The sequence below is a fragment of the Phaseolus vulgaris genome, chromosome 7 (assembly GCF_051622355.1).
Source record: "Phaseolus vulgaris cultivar YP4 chromosome 7, ASM5162235v1, whole genome shotgun sequence".
In the NCBI taxonomy this organism is placed as follows: domain Eukaryota; kingdom Viridiplantae; phylum Streptophyta; class Magnoliopsida; order Fabales; family Fabaceae; genus Phaseolus; species Phaseolus vulgaris.
This window is the reverse complement of record NC_143504.1, coordinates 45707934-45725590: the sequence shown is the minus strand read 5'-3', so window position 1 is coordinate 45725590 and position 17657 is coordinate 45707934. Positions and strand designations below refer to the sequence as shown.

General features: G+C 32.1%; 2 protein-coding genes across 3 annotated transcripts; one reads left to right on the top strand and one right to left on the bottom strand.

Moving 5' to 3' along the window:
* The first annotated feature begins 748 nt into the window (after positions 1–748).
* Positions 749–8215, top strand: LOC137828135 (alcohol dehydrogenase class-3). The gene is made up of 9 exons (XM_068634585.1): positions 749–879; positions 1003–1139; positions 1361–1407; positions 1533–1858; positions 6233–6315; positions 6402–6477; positions 6733–6890; positions 7621–7782; positions 7892–8215. The coding sequence occupies exons 1-9, from the start codon at positions 846–848 to the stop codon at positions 8006–8008; spliced, it is 1140 nt and encodes a 379-aa protein (XP_068490686.1). The 5' UTR covers positions 749–845; the 3' UTR covers positions 8009–8215.
* Positions 8216–12507: 4292 nt separating this feature from the next.
* Positions 12508–15921, bottom strand: TPR2 (Tetratricopeptide repeat (TPR)-like superfamily protein). 2 transcript variants are annotated; one of them, XM_068635739.2, is made up of 8 exons: positions 15639–15921; positions 15344–15556; positions 15059–15250; positions 14759–14959; positions 14601–14678; positions 13918–14047; positions 12989–13075; positions 12508–12907 (listed from the first exon to the last, which is right to left on the bottom strand). In XM_068635739.2, exons 1-8 carry the CDS (start codon positions 15741–15743, stop codon positions 12831–12833), a joined length of 1083 nt encoding a protein of 360 aa, XP_068491840.1. In that variant the 5' UTR covers positions 15744–15921; the 3' UTR covers positions 12508–12830. The 2 variants fall into 2 exon arrangements, 1 of the variants encoding a protein (XP_068491840.1); XR_016523486.1 differs by lacking the exons at positions 12508–12907; positions 12989–13075 and adding an exon at positions 14358–14435 and having other exon boundaries at positions 13927–14047.
* Positions 15922–17657: the final 1736 nt, after the last annotated feature.

The following is a 17657-nucleotide window of genomic DNA, read 5'->3' as shown; positions in this document are numbered from 1 at the left end:
AGAGAGTATTCGGCACTCGGGGATGTACAGTGATAGTGACGTACATTGTTATTGGAATGTGCGCTATTTATATTATTTTAATAAACTTACCTTATTGGGTCGAATTAGTAAAGTGGATTACACTTAGGAGCGTATTACCTAATTCTTAATGACAGTTTAGCTTTACTAACCTTGATTTGAGATTAAATGTGTTAGTCGACCTGCACAACCGTGGAGAACTCGGTTAGCTCGTCAATAAAACCAAGCCTCGGTAATGTCTGGTGAGTGTACATAATTCTTAAATTTTATATATTATATTTTATAAAGTATATAAAGCAGTAAAAATATTTATATTCTTTAATTTTAAAATTTAGATAAATTTAACCAATTAACGGAACTGATATTTTTTAAATCATATAAATGAACTTACATACCAAATTAAATATATCTTTTATTTTTACATAAAATTACTTTTCGTCCTAATACAAATTTTAAATATTCTGGATATTTATAAGATATTTGTAGTTTTCTTAACAATATCCAGAATGTCTAAGAAAAAAAAATCATTTTTGCTTTATACTACCTGATAAAAAAAATATTTAACCTCATTTTTAATAAAGTTATTAAAATTTACTTTTGAAAATATTTGAATTTTTTAATATTGGTTAATACAGCATATATATATATATATATATATAAAATAGAAGAATAGTAAAAAAATAATTCCAGAGTGGCCCCACTGTCAGTATCTGACTATATCAACCTCGTACAAACAATCTGATACCTCGTATCATAGGCGGCGTCAGTGACGATAGCTCAGCCTGTTTCTTTCATCCAATTAATCTCAACTCCTCTTCTTCTCCTCCATGGCTACTCAAGGACAAGTCATTACCTGCAAAGGTTCCATTCTTTCATCTCCTAATTGTTCACTCTCTTTCTCTCTCTCTCGTTATTATTGATATCACTACATTTTGTTTATTCATACGTGAATCATTGATTCAAACCGTTAATTTCATCGTGAAGCCGCGGTGGCCTGGGAACCCAACAAGCCATTGACCATCGAGGACGTTCAGGTGGCTCCGCCGCAGAATGGAGAGGTCCGAATCCAAATTCTCTACACTGCTCTCTGTCACACCGATGCTTACACGTGGAGCGGCAAGGTACCCTTCTTTTCATTTTGTCTCACTTTTTTTCTCTTTTGGTTTGATTGGTGTTTTCTGCTTCTGGGTATGAACTTGGTTGGCAATGTAGAAAAAGAAATGGTTTTTTTCGGTATGTATGTGAGTTTTTGCGCTGCTAGGGTTAATTCAATGATATGTTTGATTGCTGCATGGAGTTTTTTTTTTTTCTCTCATGAATTTGTCTTATATTGATTTTGCAGGATCCAGAAGGTCTTTTTCCATGTATACTCGGTCATGAGGCTGCAGGGTATAATATATATTGATAAAATAGCACTAAAAATTGTCTCTTTTTTTCTTCTCATGTATCTTCTTCAGAGCAAATTTGCTCCAAATACAGATGTTTACTGTTTTGTTTACTATGTTTTGGTGCAGTATTGTGGAAAGTGTTGGAGAAGGTGTCACTGAAGTTCAGCCTGGTGATCATGTGATCCCTTGTTACCAGGCTGAGTGTGGAGAGTGCAAGTTTTGCAAATCAGGGAAAACCAATCTGTGTGGGAAAGTTCGATCTGCCACTGGAGTCGGGGTCATGCTGAGCGATTGCAAGAGTCGTTTCTCGGTTAATGGAAAACCCCTCTATCATTTCATGGGAACCTCCACATTTAGTCAATACACTGTTGTTCATGATGTTAGTGTAGCTAAGATTGATCCCAAAGCTCCTTTGGAGAAAGTTTGTCTTCTTGGATGTGGTGTTCCAACTGGTATGTTATGTCCTTTTGTAATATGAAAATTGTATTGAATTTTTTCTTGCTACGTAGAAGTTGGTTCATCCCTTCTTTGCATCATTTGTCATTGTTCATAGACCGTAAAGAAGTCATGAAATGCGAGTAAATAATGCTGTTCTATTTTCCCATGGACAATGATCATGATGAGGAGCTTCTTTCTTGCCATATAAACTCAGCGGGTTAACTCGTGGCTCTAATTCGTGTTAATCATTTCTATCATTTGCTTCTTTTTTTTCTGGTTGAGTGTGTGTCTGTAAAATTCTGTAATCGTTGTGTTCGATCTGGTATGTGCTCATCAAAAACGTTAATATAGAGAATTATTGTATTCTCTTATCTCTTTGTATTTTTTTTTAGTGTTTTCTATACTCACTAGATTATCTAGTAAGTAACATGTTTTTGTTAGTGAGTTTCTTGATCAATAAACAGGTATCATGAGTTTCTTGATCAATAAATTGGTATCAGACCATCGGTCTTGATCCGTTCTTAAGATATAGATGGTTGATTCCTAATCAGAATTAATCGTCTTTATTTGTTACTTTCTTAGTAACGAAAATATTGAGAAGTCAAGAAGATGAACAACACAATCAAGATTCAGAAGTTTAAAAAAAAAAGCTTTAGTTTGTGGTGCATGAATATGCGTGCTTTATTGAAAGAACGGGACACTTGGGCACTCCTCTATGGCAAAACAATATGAAAAGGCTGTTATGAAAATTCAAGAGGAAAAGGCTCATTGTCCATTCTTTTTGCTTTAAAGCTAAAGAAGCTCTTCTGTTTGAACTTAGTATGAAGGAGGGTTTGTTATTGAAGAAACATAAATGAGATGAACTCAATTATGTGAAACTTAGGGATAGGGACATAATGATGGAAGAAGATGATCTTGTAGTGATTCTTCTAGTAAGTTTCCCCCTTTCGTTTGAGAATTATGATAATTCTTTTAGCAAAGGTAAAGATTGCACCACTCTAGAGGAGGTGAAATAATGTGTCTATGAAAGATAACTTGACACAAAGTTCTTGAAAATGGTGATGAACCAAGGTGCAGAAGAACAAGAAGAAAGAGAAAGGCAAAATCAATTCGAGGGACATATGTAATTACTACAAAGAATCAAGTCATTGAAAGAAAGATTATTTCAAGAGAAGGAGCAAAGATTTTTTTGGCCACCATTAATCATACTAATCAGATTGATTCAACGTCTGTTGAAGATTATCTGGGTCTAGTGATGAGGTTCTGATGGACAATGATAATTCTTGTAAATTTGTGGGTATTAGGTCTATTAGGATTTAGAATCACTATGGACTAATGAGGACATTGTCAAATGTTTGTCATTCCATAACTAAATAAGAACCTTATGTGAAAAACAAGAAAAAACATTAGATAAGAAAAGAGGATTGAATTATAAGATAAGAAAAGAGGATTGAATTATGTTTGAAAAAATTCATTGTGTTCGTAAATATAGTATAATACTTCTTGGTCAAACGATAGGTTTAGTGTGATTAGACGAACCAATTTAGATTTTCATATATATAGTTTTAAAAACATCATCCTAATTTAGTTACATAAATAACATGCAAGTTACAAATAGATGAAATAAAGAGTTGTACATAGTATTTTTATATTGGTCCATCTCATAGTACATACTACATCCAATTCTTAATGTAGTTATATTAAGCAAACTATAACTACAAAGTACAATTTAGTAGTTTTTTTCGGCTCCTAGCCACTTCGAGCTTATCATGTTCAAGTATTCATTTCACATTGCCACTTCGAAATCAACCAATTATTCTTTCACTAAGTCATTTCGGGCTCAACCTAAATATTCTTGTACATGTCACTCTTAACCTAATCTAACTATTCTTTTACTAAGTCACTTCTGACTCACACGCATTCTTGTGCAAGTCACTTCTTACTTAAGACAAATATAATGTATTTGTGATCAAAAGATAACGTTTTATATTCACTAGAGAGGATAGCGTCTTTCGACGTATACAAAGTTTATACTTTTTCTACTAATTTGTTGGAATGAACACAAACTATATTCTTACAAAGCTTTTAGGGCATAGAGAAAATTCAGCAAAATTTTAGCACTTGCAAATAATGACTATTCTTTTTTTCTTTTTCCTCTTCAAAGTATGTCTTTATATAGGCTTGGAGAAAGTAGACTTTGCATTATATTTTCTTATCCTTATACAACTTTGAACTTACTTTATTGTTTTCTTTTTTATTTTCTAGCGAGCTTGAACGTTGAGAACATTAAATATGTTTCATGTAACATTACTTTGTCTTCTTTTCTTTATGCAATCTCTTTGATAATTGACAATAGTTATCTTCCTTGGTAATAGAACATTTTACACTAAAAAATGATAAAAGTGAACACCATACAATTGATCTAGAGTTGAATATATATTGTGTTAGGAGAGTTGGCGGTTATTGTAACTTTACCTCAAATCTCACAAGATACTAATAAAGTTTTTGTTTTTGTTTTTGTTCAGCGGATTTTTTTATGATGGATGGTGAAAACATTCTTTATATCACATACTTAAACTTTATGAATATTCTTTGAGTTCATGTGAACTTATAATCTTTGATTTCTTATGATTTTATATATCATCTATAATCTATAAGACTTTATGAATATTCTTTGAGTTCATGTGAACTTATAATCTTTGATTCTACTTATGATTTTATCATCTATAATCTATAAGACGAAGTGGGTAGTCTGCAAGGTGATCTTATTGTTTGTCAGATGCAACACTTACACTTGTATGATCTGTTCTTTTCTTTAGCTTCTGTTAAACGCAAATGCATTGATTCATGCTGGTTGATTTAAGTATTTAATCAATATCACAGGGTATGAGACTTTTGCTCTAACTTCATATTTCACTAGGTGCATTGGATACAAAAGTTTCACATGTTGAAGGTGGTTCATGTGAGTTCTAGGGAATAGGAGTGTTGTGGTAGGTAACTTGCATTGGATTTAAAAGGTTTCACATGTAATGTTGAAGATGGGGTAATATGAGTGATAGGGAAGATGAGTATTGGGCTCATGAAAGGAAACAAGGTAGGAAACTTGTATATCCTAAAAGGTTCCACCATGAGTGCCTCCATGTTGCTAGTCTCTCGTCCACGTCTGAACCATGCTCGTTTTGTAATGTAATCACTTGTGTAGAGAATGATAAGTGGATTATGACAACGCATGATGAATACCAATCCCTTTTGGAAGAATGAAATTTGGGATTTGGTATAGCTACCTAAAGGTAAGAAGGATAGGATGGAAGTGAGTCTACAAGAAGAAAGTTGGACACTTGAGCCCAAAGCATCTAATGCTAAAGTTAGATGACATGAAAAGCCTAATATTGAAGTCAAACGATCTAAAACATATAATGTGGAATCCATCAAGTATAAGGATTGTGTGGCAGCCAAAAAGTATAGTTATAAAGAAGGTGTGGAATATAATGAATGAGATCTTTTCACACATAGTCAAACACACATCCATCAGAGTTCTGCTTTTGTTTGCGATGTCCATAGATATGGAGTTGGAGTATTTTGACGTGAAACTGCCTTCCTCCATGAGAACATAGAGGAGGATATTCTGACAACATGGTTTGTGTTCTTCATGCTAGCATATTGAGGAGACTGATATATGCAATGATGTAGACTAGATCTGACCTTATCCAAACAACCAATCTGATGAGTAGGTACATGGTTAATTTCGGAAATGAGTGGTGAAGCCTATACTTAAGTATTTTGTGGAGACTGATATATGCAATTTTGTGGAGATCATTAATGATGTAGACTAGATCAAACCTTATCCAAACAACATGTATGAAGAGTAGGTACATGGTTAATTCCGAAAATTAGCATTGACTAGATTGACTAGTGGTAAAATGTATACTTAGGTATCTTAAAGGGGATGTGGGTCTCATCTACAAGGGTGATAATTAATGTACTCTTGTCAGATGTTTAGTTTCAGACTATGCTAGTAATTTGGATGCAAAATGGTATATAACTAGTTATGCTTTCACCATTGGAGCTCGTTGGTAAGTTGAAAAGTAATTATGCAACAAACGAGGGAATCTAGTTTAAGGGTCCCACTATTGATATGATACTTCTACAAAAGAAAGTTATTAATGATAATTTGAATGCAATTTGTTTGACTAAAGATCAAGTTCATAATGATGGTTATGTTCTTTACTGTTAATTAAGTTAGGTATACTTTCTCCTATTTGTATTATGTAGTTAGGTATACTTGTAGTAAACTTGAATATCACTTTATACGTATTGTGATGTTACTCTCCTAGCTTTTGGTTGGTTGAACTGAAAATTAACCATGTCCGTTTTATATGACATTTTAGGTCTTGGAGCTGTCTGGAACACTGCAAAGGTGGAAAATGGGTCAATTGTTGCCATTTTTGGCCTAGGAACTGTCGGGCTTGCTGTGAGTTTCTAAAATAACAGTAGTCAACTTTTGCTTGGACTTAGGGGCCACCATTATGAAATGTGACTCAAAATTTGCACTTGCAGGTAGCAGAGGGTGCAAAAGCTGTTGGTGCATCACGGATCATTGGCATAGATATTGATAGCAATAAGTTTGAAAGAGGTACACCTTAAGCTTATCTACATAATTTTGACATGACTGTGTCTTTAATGCTGTCAAGTATCTCTATTATATTTATTCACTAATACTTTTCGAATTATCAGCCGTTTATATTATCTTCATTTTTGAATAATTTCACTCACAAGTGGGATACTAATTGGATACTTTAAGTTATTGTTTGCTTTCACGTTGGTTTTAAGTTTTCTACAAAAAGACCTTCATTATTTCTTCTACATACTTGTCTTGCTTCGCTTGCAGCAAAGAACTTTGGAGTCACCGAATTTCTTAATCCAAAAGAACACGAGAAACCAATTCAGCAGGTCATAGCTGATCTCACAGATGGTGGAGTTGATTATAGTTTTGAGTGTATTGGAAATGTCTCTGTGATGAGAGCTGCTTTGGAATGCTGCCATAAGGTCAGTCTTCTGCTTGCCTGCTAGTGCTACCTCATTTTTTTTGGCTCAATTCCTCATGCATTATACCATTATGGATGTAAAAATAAATAGTCTTTAATCACAGAAATTTACAGTTAGTCCTTATTCAAGCATTTTTTTTATCTTTTGGCTCTTACCGTTTGTCAGAACTGTATTTAGTTCATATGATGTTAGAACATCTAGAGTTAACGAAGTAAACTAAAAGTATTAAAACATGTATAAAATTAAAATTGATATTGTAAAACCTTCATAGATTCTTCTGATAGTTGTTTAACCATCAAAGTTTGTTTTAGAGTTGTTATCAGAAATCTAAAAGTGAAGATGTTTCTGACACGCATTGTCAGCACTGTGAAACCATTTTAATTTAACAACTATCAGAAAATTTCTGACAGTTTTACATTATCAAATTCAAATTAGGGACACTCTTAAAACATCTAACAAAGTTACATAAACATAGATAACAGAAACTAATACATAACAAAAGTTGTTTGTATATGGTTACTAAAACATGGAATTGTTAAGTTTAAGGAACAAAAATTAAAAAAGATTGTTTCTCTTTCTACTTTTAACAGTTGAAATATGAAACAACATTACAACTCACTCTGTTGAATTTTCATTACATCATGACTTTTAACCAATTTGCTCACATGAACACCAAAACATGCATGCATGCATACTTATATATATATATATATTTGTTGAAAAATTGCAGGGTTGGGGGATGTCAGTTATTGTGGGGGTTGCAGCTTCAGGTCAGGAAATATGTACTCGACCTTTCCAGTTGGTGACTGGGCGAGTATGGAAAGGAACAGCATTTGGTGGCTTCAAGAGCCGATCACAAGTGCCTTGGCTTGTGGAGAAGTACATGAAGAAGGTAAAGCTTTTGAACTAGTGTTTGCATTAAGCTTGAATGTGTATGAAAGTGAAAATGCATGATTAGTTTTATGGACAAAACATATAAGCTTCACGTGATCATTTTGCAGGAAATCAAGGTTGATGAGTACGTCACCCACAGCTTGCCTCTTGCTGAGATCAATAAGGCATTTGACCTCATGCATGAAGGAGGATGTCTTCGTTGTGTGCTTGCAATGCATGAGTGATCATGAGATGAAGTAAAATCAATTGTGACTGTGTAGACTTCATAAAGATGTACATGCATGTGTGCATGCCTTTTATAATAACATGAACGTTATCTTCCCATGTCAGATGGCATGAAAACAAGCTATCATCAGAATTCTTTTTGCCGTCGCTTTGAGTTTTAACTATGCCAAATGTTGATACGGAATAACATTCAAATGTATGTTATCATGTTTGTTATTTCTTCTTGATTAATCTTAGAGTGTCTGAAAGTCGGGTTTTTTACTGAGTTTTTTTTTTTTTTTTATCAAAGTGGAGTTGTTTTTTAAAAAATTATAAATTTGGGTAAGTTGTGCCAAACTTTGTCATCTTAACCTGAAGTCGAGACAAGTTAACACGACTTTGTCTACATCATAATTTTTTTTTTTACTTCAAAATTTCTTATTTTTAAATAAATATATATTATTAATTATTTAATTATAATTAAAATTGAGTAGTAAGTTATGTAATACTTGAAATTAATTTGATAAATAATTTTTTTATGGAGGAATATTTGTTGTTGTTAATTTAGGTTGTTAGTTGAATAAAATAAATGAGACATAAATACATAGGTAAAGAAAATGAGGAAATTAATAATCAAAGTTGAGATTGAATTTTATTATTAATCTTGTTTGTGCAAACAATTGCTTATATTGTGACCTTCGATTCTACAATATGAACATTTTTTGGCTTATTTGGAATTGAATCATCCATTTCGTTACGGATACGTTGAGTGCTAGGTTTTCCTGATTGATGTTGATGCATCATTGAGTCAAGTAACAAATTTTGTCTCGTATAAGTAAACCAATAATCCTGATTTCGAATTGGATTAAATTGGACCTCATAAGCTTTGAAAATATTGTGGAGACTATACACTGGGGCCACAAATGTCGTTAGCTGTAAATATGACCAAATGAACAAACAACAATTAAGTGTGGACAAGGCACACGTATAGCTTGAAACTCCCCACAATCACACCATCATTCATTTAATTTAACTATGTCATTGGGTAGCGTTGAAGTTTGGTTGTCAGCATGTCTTCCACGTCTTTTTCAGCCATATCTTTGCACATGACACAACAGATTACGCTTCATTCTTTTGTTGCAGAGCGACTATATTTTCTAGGAATTAAATCGGTAAGGATCGAACCCCTCTCAAAATGGAGTTGATATTTTCAACAAGATTTGTTGTCATGTGCCCGTACCTCTTGCCCCATCATAGGCATGTGTCCATTTTTCCTATGGTATTTGATCATTCTAAGAGAATGTTTGTGGAAATTTTGCTCGCATAACCGATAACTTTGCTTGTAGAGTTGGTTGCTTCATTTCATAACCTGTGACAATTTAAAAAACGTATTAATGGAAAAGGTTGTGAATTTGTTTGAAGTGTGTGATTGAAGTTAAAAAATGTTTACCCATGTTGATTAGTTTTCGCTTTAACTCAACATTTTTAAACCTCTTGTTGAAATTGGATGCTATATGGCGTATGTAATACACTGAGGTTAAACCATCTTTTTCCGAAGCAACATCTGGAGATTGTAATGTTGATAATATTGTTGTTCCTCTATTTGTTGAAATTGGATGCTATATGACATATGTAATACATCTGGAGACACTCTAGTAGCAGTGTATGGAAGAATGTATAGAATGTTACCTAGTAGTGCAATGTATATATTTCAAACTATGCTTAGTTTGGAATTCATTTTTCCTATATGATTTTCTAGAATAGGTGTGCAATGTTGAATTGAATATACATTTATGTCATTTCAAAATCAAGAGTTGAATTGCACAACCTATCATGATGTGCCAAAAACTATTTTTTAACTTTTAATATCTTTAGAAAATAAAAAATTAATTGGGAAGAGCATGGATGAAACCGAAAACAAAATATTTTCTTACTATAATTTTGTAAAATTTGTAACAAATTTCTCTGGACCAATTATTGACATGTATTGAAAGAAAATAAATAGTTGACGTGCACAAGCCAACATGATGTTCCAAAAACTTTATTTTTTTTTTTTAAACTTTTAATATCTTTGGAAAATAAAAAATTAATTGAAAAATAACATGATTTATGTACCTAAATATTTGTGCATGAATGGAATTGAAAACAACATATTTTATTACTATAATTTTGTAAAATTTCACAATTTCTCTGCATCAACCGCACCAATTAATACATGTATTGAAAGAAAATGTATGGAGTCTCACCAACTTTAATCAATGCACTAATTCATTCCTTTCACATGCAAAGGGTCACGTGTTGGCAGATTCTTCCTTCAGTCTTCATTCATGTGCAGTGAAGGGAAATAAAACACCATTCATGCAGTATCGACCCATAATGCTTTCACCAGGATCTCATAATGAAGCCAATAAGGATGATGACAACATACCGCTGATGATCCTCTTCCACCTCTACCTCCGTCTGATCATCACCTTCCATGAAAACCTCGGCGACAAATACGAAGACCACATTGTGGCACGTCTTCCCATAAATAATTTACTTCCAATAGTTCAACTTTTTATTTTTAATATCTTGTAATGAATTTTACTAATTTGTCTAGTTATAATTAATCTCTTCTCATCATTATGTGTTTTATAAAACCATTACTTATTAAGGTATTTATTTTCCAAATCCACAACAACAATTCTCTATTTATTTTCCAAATACAATAACAATTCTCATTTCTCTATTTATTTCCAAATGCAATAACAATTTTCTTCATATTTTTTATTAATCAAATAACCAAATTAATATATTACATTACCGTCAAACATGATCCATACACGATTACCAATATTTTGTCGCTTAAAACTAACACCCTTAAAAAAATATTTATCAAATTAATTTTAAATATTATTCAATTTTAATTAATTTCAACTATAATTAAATAATTAATAATTTATTTATTTATTTATTTAAAAATAATATTTTTTTTTTAAAAAGAAAAAAATTTATGACGTGACAGAAATCGTATCAACTTAACACGACTTCAGGTTGACGTGGTCAAAATAGTGTCAAGTTGACACGACTTCTTCATATGAACTTACCCAAATTTATAAATTTTTAAAAAAAACCCCCCATTTTGATGAAAAGAAAAATAAAATCCATGGTGGTAAAAAAACCCTGAAAGTCTTTGGTTTTCTTCACCAGCTCAGTCTCAAATAAAGTGTGTCTGAAAGTCTTAAAGATCACAACTAATACACTAAAAATGAACAATAATATTAGTAATAAATACTTTTGGGCTAATCGTCTATTTATACATTATTCTTAATACATTGTTGGGAATAATTCATCCCATTCTTAATTTTAGTTTAGTTGTTGTTTAGGTACAATTATTAGTTTTAAATATTTATTATTTTTTGATTTATTCCATAAATCTATATGATTGTGTCAAGATATATACATCTCGATTTATAATGGGATGTTTCTTTCTTTTTCCAATGTATCCTATCAATTAGGTGAAATGACCAAATGTCTTATTTAATTCGTCTTATTTTGGAAATCTTTTTGCTAAAGAAAATTTATTCTGGACAACAAATGTATCCTATCAATAAGGTAAAATAATCAAAAAGTTCATTTAATTCGTCTCATTCAGGAATGGTTTTTTTTAAAAGAAAATTTATTTTGGACAACACATTCTGAAATGTATATAATATGTCATGAAAAGTTTACTATGGGAAACGTATTTAGGAAACATATTTTATAAATTCCAGAAAATATATTTTTCAGAAACATTCCAAAAAAAAATGACCCATAAATCATTTTTAAAATGGATAAAACAGTTTTTTCCAAAATTAATGAAGTGCATGGTAAAATTTGTTGGGGGTGCAGGAAGAAACATCCTTTACAGTGTCATTGTCTAAGCCTTCTTAGTTTAGAAGGCCCTAAAGTACAAAATTTATAAATAAAAATTTAAAAGTTTACTTCCGAAAGCCAAATATTTACAAAGTTTCGAAATTTTTAAATTCCAAAAGATAAATTAACAAAGAAAGTCTACTCCTGTTATACTTTTTTGCTTCTTTCCCAATCATGCGCACAAGAAGTGCATTAAATCTTTTCTGAAACCTAGCCTATAAACAAATTTGATTAATTACATATATAATATATATAATGGTTAAAATAAAAACTCAGTGATCACATTATTTATGTACTCTTATTTTTCAATTTTTAGTTATGCGAATAAAATCTAATAGTTTATATTTTACAATAATAAATTATTCTGACCTGAATAACTACTACATATAATCCATCATCTCTTTGCTGCTAAATTAGTCCCTAGTATACTCATTTTCCCTTGCTATAAATTTATTCACTGCACAAAGAAGAATCATAAGGAAGATCTAAAGTGCAAATGATTGTACCAATGAGGTATATTAAGAAATCAAGTGGAAACCAAGAACAAGCCAATTATAGCCAGTCATGGTGTGAAAAAGTGAAAAAAGTCAATTCTGCATATTGAAAACTATTATGCACCAAGAACTTGATCAAAGTCTATAACAAAACTTATCAAATTATACATGTGTACCAAAAAAATACAACCTACATAACATTATACTTTGTTGACTAGGTTACAAGAGAAAAGAATTGGACTCATTCAAGGGAGGTTCCTCGTATTCTAGTACTATATATCATTGGTCACTACACTAGACCTTGCTAACATCTTTCACTCACCAAAAAAACTGCAATAATTAGAAGGTAACTCTAGTTTAAAAGGAAGTCAAAACAGTTGGAAGAACTACAAGCAATCTTCAAGACTTGCAATTTGAGGCATTTAACTTTAAACCATGCTTCTTTCCTCTTCCTTCATGCACTTGGAGGAGCCCACTTTCCAGCTTTAAACTTGCTGTAAAAGCTGGATCGCTTCGAAAGAACATAGAAGACTGCAAATACATCACAGTCAGGAAAGTGTAAACAAAACCAATGATAAATAAGCCACTACATTTTGGTGCACTGCATTTTACCTGGGATCCCAGGAATGATGAAATTAGGCTCTTTGAGAACATCGTGGAGTGTCCTCCTTTCATTCACTTTGATCCATTTTGGGGAACCTGTGAACATACAAGATCACATCAAAATTTCAATTGTTCCTGATGTTTGTCTCGCATGTTACATTTTGAAAAAAACAAACAAAAACCATGTAATCAAATGGTTAAAACTTTCTTATACTTGTACAAGCACAGCTTCATTTTTCAGAAAAATGCTATTAATAATTACTTAACATTAATATGGTTTGAGATATCCATTTTAGAAAACATATAAGCCTTCATGACCAATCACTCTGATGATTTTTGTTGTCCTCATTCCTCATTCTTCTAACAAAAGGTTGAATTTTAGCACAAGGTAGATAGGTCCGTGCATTATCCACACTTCAATCCTAAAGGGCTTGTATCGTATGTAGACATTTTGCCTTGCTATGTGTGATGCGGCTGTATTGCAATCACTTGAGATTTGAAATCTGTTCTTATTTGATCAATTTTTCAGAGACTATTTAAAAAATATCCATTATAACATTGGTATTAAACTAAATTTATTTTAAATGAAAGTTTCTTCATTTTTGCTTTTTTTCTATAATTTATGTGTATTTTAGAGAAAGGGATTAACCAAATTTAAGACAAGCCAAGTATCAAATATTACAAAACCAGTTTGAACTGAGAAAGTTCCGAGATACTTCTTTATTATCCAAACCAAACACCTTCTGAGGCTAATTATAAGGATTAGACAAGTTCGAATCATACATCAGAAAAATGGTTCACCATAAATTAGAGCAATACATGCTTTCTTCATATTTAGATTGCAATACTTCACACATTATAAATCACTTGAGAAGGAGAAACGAGTCAGACCCAAAAATCAATAGCAACGGTGGAAAAGTACTTTAGAAGTAACATACCCTTTTGTTGCTTATAATCCTCATCTGCGTCTTTCTCTTCATCACCAACACCATCACTGTGAAAAGCTGCAGTTCCTTCTAATAGACAACCGAGAAGTTTTTCCTTTGATAGACAAAGTCCAGAACCAGCCTGATGAAACAAAGATAAAGGTGAGAAAAAAGATGCTTTGAAATTGTCAAACATCTGATACAAAATACATCAATAAGTTGTAAATATAATCTTAGTAGTCCAAGTTAGTAACACGAAAAATGATTTGAAGATTGGGCTTATGATTATGACAACTACAGTTATCTACTTAAGTGGTATCCAAAGCCAAGTTTTACTTTCATTTACAATTTCCCATTCAATTTTTATCACCGTTCAAACCAGTTGATAAATTTTGAGATCTATATGTGCAAACTGAAGCCACATTTGTTCCGTTTAGATCAAGAATACAAACTTGAGTATTTATGTAAATAACCACAAATTTTGTATGCCCAAAGTCCCCAACTGCTGACTCCATAAATCATTGCATGCCCTGCAATACCCCATCCTCAAGTAAGATAAGATACAGATGAACTGTTTCCAGTTGATGTATACTATATACTGATATGTCCTTGCCCCGTGTGAAATTCAACATTACGATTTACATTCACGAAAACAGAAAAAGTCAAACAACAAAATAATTTAAACAACAGCTTACCTCATAGTATAATTCAATAAATTCACGTTTGTAGTTGTTTTCAACATCCCATGACAAAGGCTGATCTTCTGCAAATATGTTTGATAGCTAAGGGTGCATGCAACACATTCATATTCATAAAAATTGCTTGTTATAAAATAATTCTCAGAAAAGGATATCATATCAAGGTGAACAGAAAACATGTCAGTCTCGCAGAAATCCTCAATGAAGTCACTAGACATAACCTCTGCATACAGAAGAACAACAGGCCAATGAAGGATATTGCTTTTATCCAACACAGGTTTCCTTAATCCAGTAAGTTCTCGATACATTGCCTTTCCGATCTTCAAGCCTCTATATTCTATTGCAGACACAAGTTCCTGCATGTTTTTTGTTTAATAAACAAAGACAGTGACCTCCATACATCCAAAACAGATATCAAACACATAAGAAAACAGTTCAAAGTTCAAATTCGATACCTTTGTCTCTGCAGCAGCCTTCGAGACTTGAGCCTCATGCTTTTCCTTCTCTGATATCTTCAGACCAATCTGTCTGTCAAGCTTCTTCAAATCCTCATTATTGGGGTCAAACTGAAGACCCTTCAGGCAGTACTCTCTTGCTTCAGCCAACATATTTAGTGAAAGGGAAGCTTTGGCAGCTCTATAAATTGCCTAATCACAGTTAGCAGCACTTAGAGACATCAAACCAAGCAATTACAATTACAAAGAAACAACCAACCAACCACAAACATTCAACACAAATACCTTTATATTTGAAGGGCACAACTTGAGGGCATCTTGAGAATCTATGAGAGCACGTCTAAGATTTCCTAGCAGCAAATTCACATGGGCTCGATTTGAAAAAAGAATAGAGGTCTCAGAGTCACTCAAGGCCTTCTGATCAATTGCCCTTGTGTAGCAATCAATGGCATCAGTGTAATGCTTCTTACCCATCTTCACATATTGGTTACCCTTTTCCTGAATTTGAAGGGTGAAGTGAAATCAAAAGCCAAAAAGTGAAAAAGATTTTTTTTTTAGTATTCCCAAAACATTAATATACCTTGAATTCAAAAGCAGCAGACTCTTTGAGTGCAGCAATGGCTTCAAGGTCAGCCTTCTCGCTTTCTGTTAAGGGCTCCGAACCCTTTTCCATCCACAGCGCCATCTTCACTTTCTTCGGTTACTGCCTCTCACCACTCACACACAAAGCTTAAAGTTCCACTCTTTCTGCAATTTCTCTGTTGAAGACGAATTCTACAGTGTGGACGAGTTTGCCTGTATTGTTAGAGGAAAATATAGTTTGAAAAACCTTAAAAAGTTGTATCTAACAATTCTGGTGACTTATTATGAGTTGGTTTAAAAATAAATATATATAATAAAGAATAATTTTTAAAATTAAATAATATAAAAAAATATTAAAATAATAATTTAAAAGTTGTAATGGATTGTATAAAAAAATATGGGTGATTAATGTATCATTATTCATATGTTATTAGAATATTTGCTCAGATATATTAATATATTAAGGGTATTAAGGAACTTTTATGTGTTAAAAATGTTGTTAATTTTTGTTTGGCTTAATTACATTTTTAACATATGCTATTATTAGGATTTTTATATCAGATAAATAATGTACCAACTCTATTAAGTTTTATCATTAATCTATAAGTGTTATCATAATTCATCTACCATTATATTTCACCCCTTATTCATTTTTGGAGTTATGGCATAATCTACCACTACATTATGCTAAGACAAATGTCAGACCAATTGTAAATACGATTAAGACTAAATTTATATTTATAAAAATAAAACTAAAATGATGAGATTTCGTTTAATTTAAAAAGAAAATTCACCATCTGATTAAATTTTGTAATTAAAATATTAATAAATAAAATCGGATTACTATTTTCGTAATGAAAAAAAAAGACTCATCTTTTTCTAGGTTGCTTCATGTATATTTTTCTTTTTTAGGCATTTGATTTGGGAGGAGTAGAAGGGCAGTCACACCCTTTTTCGGTGTTTTTTTTTTTTTAAGGATAAGATGTGTCTTTCTTGTAGTGTTGTAGAAATTCATGTGCCTTTTCTCTATTGTTTTCTTTTTCTCTCTACTAGTAAATACAAGGTACCTGAAAATGCTAAATCTAAAATTCATAAAATGTGTTATGAAAAGTATGTTCTAGAAATATTTTAGAAATAGTACTTCAAAAAGTCATTTTTAAAAGGGGTAAAATAGTCTTTTCTTCATAAATGATGGGGTACAAGGACAACATTGTTGCCTGATTCTCCCTGCATCAGATCAAATCAAATATGCACCCAACACACTAACGTGAAATGTTCGTTTTCTCTTAATCATTTAAAAGATTTTGCCTTCTGGATATTCATATCCGTAAGTCAAATCACAAAGTTTTGAATATACAAGACCGGAACTAATATGTCACTTATGGATTTGGTCATCTGAAAGCTTACCTGGACAGCATAAATGACCTTTCAGATGTCAAGATCCGTAAGCAAACATAAATGAGTTTTGGATCTCAATCCTTAACATCATTTTAGACATGGAAATCTAGAACTTGTAACTCACTTCTGGATATGGCCATCCGGAAGCTTAAATGAAGCACGGAAATGACTTTCCAGATATCTAAATCCAAAGTATATAACAACCACTTCTGAATTTCTAAATCCATAAGAAAACATGAAGCGAAGGGCAATGTTGAATTTTTAAATTTATGTTGGGTGTATGTCTTAAATGATATGGTGAAGGGAGAAATTGTCAAAATTGTTTTGGAGGGAGGAAGAAACATTTGTTATGTTATGGGGCAAAGAGAAAAAAGATAGTTGCAATGAGTGAAAGAAACAAAAAAAAAATATTTTTTGAGTAAATGGTACAAAGAGCACTCATCTACACATTTACACCACCAAACTTTACTCATTTGACACTCTCACTCTCTCACATTCACTCTCTACAGAACTCTCATCCTATTCACCTCTCTCTTTTCCACACACTCAATCTACTCTCATACAAAAAACTGCAGCTACCACACCTAAAAATGATACCACATCGCAGAGAAAACATGTA